General features: G+C 62.9%; 1 protein-coding gene across 1 annotated transcript; it reads right to left on the minus strand.

Annotated features, from left to right (window-relative positions):
- Positions 1–6,475: 6,475 nt before the first annotated feature.
- On the minus strand, positions 6,476–10,567 carry LOC117641722. The gene is made up of 4 exons (XM_034379275.1): positions 10,256–10,567; positions 8,786–8,905; positions 7,900–8,110; positions 6,476–7,817 (listed from the first exon to the last, which is right to left on the minus strand). Exons 1-4 carry the CDS (start codon positions 10,336–10,338, stop codon positions 7,782–7,784), a joined length of 450 nt encoding a protein of 149 aa, XP_034235166.1. The 5' UTR covers positions 10,339–10,567; the 3' UTR covers positions 6,476–7,781.
- Positions 10,568–10,794: the final 227 nt, after the last annotated feature.

Genomic DNA, 10,794 nt, shown 5'->3' on the forward strand with positions numbered 1-10,794 from the left:
CGGAGCGTGATACTTTGGCCGAAAGTGGGACGGGCGACACACTCACACAAACAGCAGATGAAAAATCTCATCTCGGTGTGTGCACTCGCGTGTGTTTGTGTGAGTGTGTGCATGTGCGTTTGTGACTGTGAATGGATCTGGGGGCCAGGCGCGGACTGGAGTGGCAACTCGGTTTAAAAAGTTCTCTGAGCCAAATCCAAATACGCTGTGGCTGGGGCGGGCTGGCGGTCGGCTCCGGGATGTCGTGCTTGTAGTTGCTGCGGACGGGTGGGGAGTCATGAGTGCGTGTGTGTGCGTGTGTGTGTGTGTGATTCCTGCTGGGGTGTAGTAGAAAGGAAGGCCGTGGGGTTGGTGTTGTTCCGAGCAGGGCTGGCAGGGCTGCTAGAAGGGGTCGAAAACGGGGAGGGGGGAGGCGAGCGAGGGGGTCAGGGGGAGGCTGCGGTTTGGGTCTGCGTCGGCGCCGAGGCCGAGGCCGCCGAGTAGGCCGCCACACTGCACCCCGAGCTCCCTGAAAACGGCCCAAGTTTCACTGCCGATGCTGAAACTTGTTGGGTGCCCTTCGGAACGGGCGGCGAGCGCGGCGGCGGGGGTCCCGGAGAAGCCTTCCGAGGCCTGGCGGGGCCTGGCGGGGCAATATTATTCCGCGTTCGCGCAGCCTCGCGGCCTCGCACCGCCGCGGGGAAGAATATCGCAATCAGGAGGACGGCGAGGAGCAGGCCGGCCGACCAGTCGGACTCCCGACGCGAAAGTCAGCAGCAAGGATGGAGAGGGTGTAAGCCGAGACAAGCGGAGAGGAATCTAGTGCACGCGCATAGGCCGGGACAACTCAACGCACACTCGACGCACACAGACATACTGTAGGTCAAACACACACACACACACACACACACACACAAAATCGTACACGAGCATTCGTGAGCAGCAACAGCAATGTGGTGTAGGTCTTTCTCATTAGCGAAAAGCAGGCACGGCTCGGCACGGCTCGGCACGGCCCGGCCTCACGGTGCGCCAAGTACAGACGTATGCCATTAGTGCGGCGAGAAGGAGAAGGAAGGCAAGGGGCTTAGGCGGGGGAAATTGCTCTGGATGTGCGCGCTGCGCATCGCGCCTCGCCCGCCGCGCCGCTTCTTGTAGTTGGCCGCCGCCGGGCCGCCACTTTGGCGTGTCTTTTTTCTCCTTTAGCGGCAAACTTTCCCCGAACGCACCTTAACTTTTGCACTGTGCGCGCGGCGCGGCGCGGCGGCGGCGGTAGCGGCAGCAGCAGCAGCTGTACCCCGACGGATAGGCCAGGGCGTGGCGGGGCAGGGCGGGGCAGGGCAGGGCGCCACAGACAGTAAGCCGGCCAGAGTTTTGCTGGCGCTGGCGGAGTGGACGCTGCCACCGGCCCCAGGTCACCCCACCCCGGGCGAGGACACGGCGTTGTCCAAAGGCCAACCCGCCCCGCCCCGCGCCGCGCCGCGCCACCCTGGCCACACCGAACCTTTCGACACACTGCCTCTCTCTCCCTCCCCGGCGCCACCCTCCTAAGCGTTTTAGCCTGTTGCTGCTGCGGCTGGTACATATCGGGCCCTTTGCAACGGTCGCGCCGCCAGGCCGCCACGCCCCGAGCACCGCGACGTCACAGGCAGATGCCACCACCACCCGGCCGGCCTCCAGGCTGGCTTCCAGGCTGGCTGAGGCTGGCTGACCGGCCAGGGCGCCGTCGGGCATGACGGCCGTGTCCAAGGCCGCGTCCCCGATGACGACGACAGCGCCGACCTCACCGGACCGCCCCCTGGTTGACATTTTCGCCAGCTCAGTAATTAAATTTCATCGCGTCGCGCGTATTCAGACCAACGCACGGAAAAATGAAACCCCGGCGCGGTGAGGAAGGAAGCTCGGAGCACGTGCGCGGCGGGCGGGGCGGGGAAGCGTGCTGAGGGGGGCGGTAACTCGCTCGCATTCCGGGACGGTGACCACTTGGAGCGTTGCGGTATTTATAACTGCGCGTTACCGCAGGGGAGGCGGAGGGCCGAGGGGAGCGAGGCAGGGCGAGGCAGGGCGAGGCAGGGCGAGGCAGGGCGAGGCAGGGCGAGGCAGGGCGAGGCAGGGCGAGGCAGGGCGAGGCAGGGCGAGGCAGGGCGAGGCAGGGCGAGGCAGGGCGAGGCAGGGCGAGGCAGGGCGAGGCAGGGCGAGGCAGGGCGAGGCAGGGCGAGGCAGGGCGAGGCAGGGCGAGAGGGCGAGGCAGGGCGAGGCAGGGCGAGGCAGGGCAGGCAGGGCGAGGCAGGGCGAGGCAGGGCGAGGCAGGGCGAGGCAGGGCGAGGCAGGGCGAGGCAGGGCGAGGCAGGGCGAGGCAGGGCGAGGCAGGGCGAGGCAGGGCGAGGCAGGGCGAGGCAGGGCGAGGCAGGGCGAGGCAGGCGCGAGGCAGGGCGAGGCAGGGCGAGGCAGGGCGAGGCAGGGCGAGGCAGGGCGAGGCAGGGCGAGGCAGGGCGAGGCAGGGCGAGGCAGGGCGAGGCAGGGCGAGGCAGGGCGAGGCAGGGCGAGGCAGGGCGAGGCAGGGCGAGGCAGGGCGAGGCAGGGCCGCGATAAGGCGACCAGGCAGCAGGGCACAGCACGGCGGAAGGGAAGGTGTGTGCCATTGATCGAGGCGGCAGAATGTCCTGACGCAGTGCGGACTATCAGTTGTTGCTAATACACCGGCGAGGCGGGGCTGGGGCGAGGTGGGGTCGGGGGTGAGGCTCTATTTTAAAGGGCCTCCTATGCCGGCTCCGAAATAACCTTTGCCCCTATCGGAAAGCCAATTACTGTCCCTTTGTAGTCTTTATTTATCCCCGTCAACTCGCCGCCCTGCCGCCCTGCCGCCCGCCGCCGCCAAGCCCGCGTCCCCGCGCCAACTTGAAAGTTAATTGCAAATTAGTTGAAACAACGAGATGGAGATGGAGCGGGCCGGAAGCTGCGCTGCGGGCCGCGTCCGTGGCGGCGTCACTACGTCCGCGAGGTCCAAGTTTCTGGCATGGTGAGCCGTGAGCCAGTGTGCCAGATCAATATAGCGTTGACCCTTCGGCTTGCAGGCTTTCAACAGGCTTTCAACAGGCTTTCGGAGGGCTTTCGGCAGGCTTTCGGCAGGCTTTCGGGCTCAGGCTTTCCGCCACCGTATCCAGTCCGTGCTGGCGGCGCCCGGGATCGAAATCTACCCGACAAGCAAAAGGGCCCACCAGGCCCGCAAGACCCGCAAGGCATCGGCAGGCTGGACAACTCACCTGAGTTGTTGGAGCGCGCCCGGCTGCGCCACTTCCTGGGGTTGATGATGTTGCTGGGCCCGCAGCCCATGGTGAGGCCAAGGCGGCCGAGGCGCGGTGGCGGTCGCAGCAGCAGCTGCAGCAGCAGCGTCAGCATGGTCACCCCGTCAGCGCCACCAGGCTGCACCTGGCGCCGCACGCTGCGCACGCTGCGCACGCCGCGGGGCTGCAGTGCGGCCAGTGCGGGGCCGCCATTCACCTGTTGCTGCTCCTGGTCCTCCTGCAGTCCCTGCTCTTGCTCCTCACGCCGTCACTGACTTGCCGATGCACCGCTTGTAGATGGCGTACCCTGCTGTCAGCTGCTAGTTGCGCCCGTTGCTGCATCGCCAGCATGTCGAGGACCTTGTCCGTGGCCAGGAGCGCCGCGCCCGCGGCCACCAGCGCCGCAATGTAGAAGATGGCCCTGAAGGTGGAGTCGTCGACCAACGCCATGGTCCCGGCCGCCCCGGCCCATGCCTGCGCTGCCCGCGTCCTCGCGTCCACGCCAGGACACCTTCCACAGGCGGCCGTCCAGGATGGCGGCGTCGGCGAGCTGGCTGCGCGGGGCCACGCCGCGGGCCTGGACGAGGGTCTGGATGGGCGGGCCTGGCGGGCCTGGCAGGGCGGGCCTGTTGATTCACACTGTGCCGCGCGTCGCTGCGCTGAGTGCGCTGCGCCCGGCTGGGACGGGGCCTCGCCTCGCCACCCCTCGCGCAGCCCGGTCGGCCTGGTCGCTGCGAGTCGCGGGGGTGGGACCCGTAGGACCGCAGGACCGCACCGCTCGCGACGGTGGCGCCTGGCCAACTGGGCGGGCGGGCGCGGAACTACGAGCTGGCGCGGCTTGGCGGGTTGCCTACCAGACAGACTGGGGCCTGGGGCAGCCTGGGGCAGCCTAGCCGGCCGCCATGTTTACCCCCACTCCAGTCCGGCCGAGTCGCTCCCCCACCCCCTCGCTTATCACCCTCTAGCCCAACTGTGGCTGCCTCGTCCTCGTCGTCCTCGTCCTGGTCGGCCTCGTCTTTGTCGCTCGGGCACGTGCGCCACCTGCCCCCCTGGCCCTGCTGGGCCCCGGCCCGCCCGGCCCGCCCGGCCGCAGAGCCGCTCGAGTACGCAGCACTGCGCAGAACGCCCTCGGCCCGCCCCGCCCTGCCTCGAGCACCTCGACCGTTGTACTGCCAGCGGGAAGAACGTCCGCTGCCAATACTCCGCGTGCGAGGGGGGCTGAGGGGCGCTTTGGCGCGGGGTATCTTCCGCACAAGTCCGTCTTTCCGTCGGCGCCACGAGGCTGCACGACGCACGACGCAATCCTTCGCGCAGCTCTGCATGCCCCGCACGGCCTAGCGCCCCCAGCGCCCCTCCCTGCCGCGAGGACAAGAAGACCGACTAGACCGACGAGGCCGGCACGGCCGGACTGCGAACGCTGCGAACGTCACGTTAACACTCCCCGCCGTTAGGGACGCGGCGCGGGGTATCGCCGGCGTGACGCGCTGGACGCAGTGGTCCTGTCGGCGAGGCGTACGGACGCCGCCGCGCCACCACGCCGCCACGCCACGCGGTGCCCGGGGCTGGCCAGGGCGCTGGGGGTGGTGGCGCCCCCTTCCGGCGGCCTGCGGAAACCGGAAGTGGCAGGCCGGGGCAGGAGGGGGACGAGGCCAATTTTCATTTCCAATGCAAGGCGGCCGCGTCCATCAACGTCCGATTTGTTCTCCGTCGGTCACAATACACTTCTAGAACGCAGCAGCGCCTCGCTTACAACGGGCGGAAACTTGAACATGGCTGCCACCTGTAGGTAGCCAGTTGCAAGTCCGATTCTCTCAAACACACCTTCCTCGGAGCTTACGACAAGCAGAGATCGATGTTGAACAGCCCCGCCGCGCTTTGAAATAAGTAACACAGCATGCATCGAATGACGAAAATACACTGGTAAAAAAAAGGCATAAAAATTACGCCCTTTAGGGCATAAATACTCTTTTACGCCCTTGGAAGGGCATAAATCGTTTTATGCCCTTAGGAAGGGCGTAAATGGTATAGGAATTTCAAGCAAAATTTTAATGCCCTTCCCAAAGGCATTAACGATTTATGCCCTTTAAGGGCGTAAATCGTTTACGCCCTTAAAGGGCATAATTTTTATGCCTTTGTTTCACCAGTGTACTGCGAGCCAAATCGGCCCGCTTCAACATAAGGCAGCAGTGAGTAGAGTTAGCACGATGGGAACAATTTAACTCGCGCTTACAAGTCATTATTAATTTTTTTCCAGGGGCAATAATTTTAGTGATTTGTAAACACACTCGTCAGTATCGGGAGTGGAGAGGGGAGGAGGCCGGGGGGGAGAGAGAGAGAGAGAGAGAGAGAGAGAGAGAGAGAGAGAGAGAGAGAGAGAGAGAGAGAGAGAGAGAGAGAGAGAGAGAGAGAGAGAGAGAGAGAGAGAGAGAGAGAGAGAGAGAGAGAGAGAGAGAGAGAGAGAGAGGTGTCAGCGGCGAAATGGAAACTCCGCGCACCGCTACGCGCCGCTACGCACCGCGGCCCGTCCGCCGCGCCTCGCTGCCTCGCCGGCCCGATGATTATGAATGTGAACAATGCGCGGACGTGTGTCTGAATGGGACGGATTAGGGACTGTGTCCGCGGACGGGCCGACAGGCCGCCTCGGACCGAAACCGCCTGGCAATCGAATTGATGGACGAACGAAGCGAGGCCCCGCGTCGCCTGGCGTGGACAAAGCAAGGCTGTCCGTCCTGCGCTCCGCTTCCTGCCGGCTTCCTTCGCGTCCCAAGGAGAACAGGTAGTCAAAATCAATTCAAACTGACATCAAATGATGCCAGTTTGGACATCAAAATGGATCAAATTTTGACCAAAGATGGCTCGCATTTTGAGATCATGTTGACATAATTTCGACTTTTTTGTTCTCCCTCGGGTCCCTTGGCCACCGCTTGACTCGTGTCGCCCGATCCCAATCACCGGGCCTTCATTTCGACCGCGGATCGTGGAGCCGGAAATCAGAGCGGCTCGCTAAACGCCCGATCCCGCAGCGCGCGTTCTCTTGCTCGGGTTTTATTTTCATTTTCTGAGCCGTAAAAACGTTGGAGAGTTTTGCCGGCCGTGCCCGCCTCGCGTTTATGTATTTGACTCCACGGCTCGCGCCGCACAGTGGGGCTGTGCTGCGAAGCATTGGGTGCGGTCTGTTGAGAGGATGAGGTTCGCTCCACAAGGATAACACATGCAACTGTTTTCAGACGGTATTATTGACTTCCCCAAATATATGTGAGTATTTAGCTCACGAACATCATAGACACTGGGAATACACGATGATGAGACACTAAAAAAATAAACATAATGATAAAATAAATTACTAAAATGAATTCGCGACTGCGCATGACATTCTCTTACATCGATGCGATGCCGACATAACTTAAATGAAAAAAATAAATTAACTTGCACTGGCTTCAAAAGAAACGCTACAACAGATCAAGAGTTCTCACAGATTGAAGGCGTAGGTCTTGTTGAAGCAAGCGATCTACACATTAAGGAACTCAAACCATTGCTTAGTTAAGTACATGGCCACAACTCTTCCGAGAGAAGAGAACTACTACAACTTTCTATTTACAATAAAGTAAGTAAAGTGTCTTTTAAGAACTAATATTCTTTTAAGCGCGATCAAGAGGAAACCTGCTTTGGTAATACATAATTTGTGCTCATATTTGTCGCAACATGAAAAATACCAGGTGCAGGCCTCTCCTTGTTTCCTAACGTAAAGACACTTCGAAGCTGTGTATCACAAATCGTAGGCCCACCATAATGCGAACGCACGAAAAGGAATGCTTGCAAATGAATAATACTGATCACATTAACCTTAATAAATAATTAAGTTTGTACGAACACAACACATTCAATGAGAGCAAATCAAAACGATTTCGCCGTGGCACTGAACCCATCACACACAGGGAAAATCATAACATAAATAAAACAATAAAAGACCATAAATTATAGGAACGAGAGTTTGGTGTGACTTTGGTAAGATAAAAAACACAACCATGTGATCCTTTCCTCTTTTCAAACTAATCTTGAACAATAAAATGCAGTCTAGCTAGAGAGAGAGAGACATGAGGGGGAAGCGGTCGTGTTTTTACACCTACGAGGGCCTCCCCAGCCGGTGCGGGCTGCGCGGGGCTGCGGGCGCGTGAGACGGCTGGGGCGGCCCGAATACGCTAAAGCAATCATCTCTTGGCAGATATGTGAGCCAGCCGTTGGAGGACTTGCGCGGGAGGACTCGGTGGCCACGCCGGACAGGGCGTCGGCAAAGACACAAAGCCGCCTAGGGAAGTAGTTTAAGTACGAAGGGGTTGCCGGACAGCGAAGAAACGGCAGCGGCGTCCCTTTGGGGCAGCTCGGCCTCGGCGGCGGTGCGTGGCGGTGCGTGGCGGGCGGACACCCCGTTCATGGCGTTCATGTCGGGGCGCCGCAGGGGCGCGGGGCGCGGGGGGCGTGGCGTGGCGTGGCGCGGGGCGCGTCGAGATGCTGCTAGCGTCATCACTCCGCCAGCGGTCGGTTGAACGCGTTCAACGCCTGGAACCACAAAGAAAGCCAAAAATCAGAAAACCTTTCCCCCGAAAAATGGCGGGTGTTCGAACCCGGGTCCCCAACTTACCGCTGCCGGTCGTTCTCGTTCGTAGGCGCTGGCGATGGGCATCGCCTGCAGCGCCTCCAGGGCCGCGGGGGCCGCCTCGTCGTACTCCAGGCGGTCCAGGCGCTCCAGGCCCAGCGCGTCGTGGACGTCGTCCTGCGGCAGGGCCTCCAGCAGCCGCTCCAGCAGCACGTGGCTGGAGGGGCTGTGCGGAGCTGACCTCCGTTTCCGACCACTGCAACGAGAGGGAGAGGGCGTGGTTAGCGTCGAGCAGGTCCAGGCATGCCTTTCGGTTTCTAGTGCACTTGACCGTCAGCCAATCAGGCGGGAATCCGGGAGCCGGGCCGCCGGACTGCCGGACCGGCCCGGCAAGCCGCCCGGGCGCGACGCTACGCGCCTGCACCGCCGAGCGCCCGGAGGCCTACCTCTCACGGCGACCCCGGGGCCCGGGCCGCCGGCAGGCGAGGCGGTTCCGAACACTGCTTTCGCCGCTCTGTCTCCCTCGCACACGTAGGGCGTCCGGCCACGAGTGCGAGGGAGACAGAGCGGCGACAGCACTTCGGAACCGCTTTGCTGCGGCTGGCTGTGCCTCTGTCCGCCCCCGAGTCCATCCCCTGGTCACTACTCTGAAGGGCAGTGGGGCACTTTGGCGGCACAATTTCCACTCAAAAGGGGGTTACCCAGAATAGAACACTCGCCTCACACAGTGGCGAGTCGCAGACGCGTGAAATTAGGCAGATTGAGGTTTTCGTTCTTTTTCCAACGCGGCGCTCCGTTGACATTGACTGGCGCCAAAGGGAGAGGGGGTCCGTTTACCGGGACCGGCGCTTCGTTTTACACTAGTTAACCCGCCGCCCCTGCAGCGCAAAGGACGGTGGCCTGTCATCGGCCTGGTAATGGCGCTACTCACTAGTCGTTCGGGTTGATCTGGCCGAAGGCCACGGGCACCGTCACCAGCTTGCCGCGCAGCTTCTTGAGGGCCAGCAGCGCCTCCAGCTCGCCCAGGCGCTGGTCCGACACGCGCTTCTGCCTGTGGAGCACAACAAGAACACCTGGCGTTAGGAGGAGTAAGTCGAGGCGCCAAATTACAGGGCTGTTTGTCTCGGAAGGGAAGCCCATTGCAGTATTGCCTCGGCCGTGCTTGCGTTGCGCGGCGTGGCGTCTCGGGCCAAACAGCAAAGACGAAGAAGCGCGCCCGCCCCACCCCGCCCCGCCCCGCCCCGCCTCACCCGGACCTGGATGACTTTGATCAACATTCCGGCCCGGCCAGATACGCTGGGCCGCGACTCTCAAACAGAGCGGCATCGGCTCCAAAGTGCGGCAGGACTCGACCCATTTTAAGCGAATTCAAACAGCGAGTCGTCGGCATTTCGCCCGCCTCTGATGGCGTCCCTCCGCGTCCCGCGGTCCGACCGAAAAATGAGGGACGAGCCGCGTGACCGTCCGTCTGCAGAGCGAGTCCGAGGGGTGCTGGCGTCGCCTCGTCTCTCTCGCGCCCACGGCACTGCTGCCGTGAGTGCGAGAGAGACGGGGCGATGGCTCCGCAGGGCAACACGCTTGCTGGCTACGCCCAGCTACGCCCGAGTAGGGCATGAAGCCTTTTGTCTCACTGCCACCGCCACAGTCGCGGCCACGGTCGCCATTCAAGGGCCGGACAAAGCCCTGTTCGGCGTATTACGCACGGCACGCGTCACAGCCCTTCGCCAAATCAGCGGGGCGGCCGCCCAAATGAACGCCACCGCCATCTTTAATTGGCCCAATAGCTCGATTGGCGCCGAGCGGGCAGGGGCGAGAGGGCGGCGTTGACTGCGACTCCCCAGCCTTGGTGCCCAACAACTGCTGTTAAACAGCGATAACGGCCGCTCTCCATGCATCACGCCTTCTTCCCGGAGCTGGCCGCCCTGCCGCCCTGCCGCCCCCGCCAACTCGGTAATCAAGTTGGAGGCGGCCAGGCCCGCCCCGCCAGGACTCCGCCAGGACTCCGCCAGGGCGGGGCGCGCCGCCAGCCGCCCCCGCTCGCGTACGCGGTCCGTGTCGCCCGCCGCGCCCGCCCCCGCGGACAAGACAGGCACGGGGCACGGCCGTCGCGGAAGAAAGGGCGGAAGACGCGCGGACGGTGCCGCGGGTCGCGATTTCCGGTCCAGCCGCTCGGCCGGAAATTGGGACCAACCCGTTGCCGGACTTGTTTCTCATTTCCCTCGCCGAGGCGCGCGGCTCAGAGGACAATTTGTTTTAACAGAAAGAAGCAGGACGACGTTGACACTCGTCTGCGACCTGCGGCTGGGCCTGGGCGGGTACCGAGCGCGGACGCCATTTTGAGGACGCAACGCGGAAACCGCGCGGGCGCCGATGAGTTTGCCTCCACCGTGGCGGTGCTTACCTGTGCGGGGGGCGAGCGAAGACGACGGGCGCCACCAGCACGAAGACGAGGGCGCTCACGAGCACCAGGCTGCTGGACTTCATGATGGACTTGTTGGGCACTTGACACAGAGTAATCCTTGAGGAGCGGCGCGGGGCTGCTCGGTCCACTCTATCTGCTACTGTCACTCGCGGCGCGGCGACGTCGGCGGGACTCGAAACTCGTCGATCGCGGGTCAGGAACGAGAGATAAGCTTTGCTGTACGCAACGCGGCGACGCGACTCAGTGCGGCTCGATCGGGTATCGCGGGATACGTCGTGCTGCTTTCAAGGCTCGTCAAAAAGTGTTGGCCGTGCCGAGGCGCGCTCTGCTTTTATACCGTGCGGGGCGCCGCGCCCGGGGAGGGGACGGGGAGGGGGCGGCGAGGGGCCGCGGGGGACGCAGGGAGGGGGCGCCAAGGGAGAGAGGGGCAGAGGTGAAGTCCGTTTGGTCCGAGTGAGCTGGCGAAACGGGTAGGGGGAGGGGGGTCCTCTTGCGTGAGAAATTCGTACCGGCCCCCT

The sequence above is a fragment of the Thrips palmi genome, unplaced genomic scaffold, assembly GCF_012932325.1.
Source record: "Thrips palmi isolate BJ-2018 unplaced genomic scaffold, TpBJ-2018v1 HiC_scaffold_15, whole genome shotgun sequence".
In the NCBI taxonomy this organism is placed as follows: Eukaryota; Metazoa; Arthropoda; class Insecta; order Thysanoptera; family Thripidae; genus Thrips; species Thrips palmi.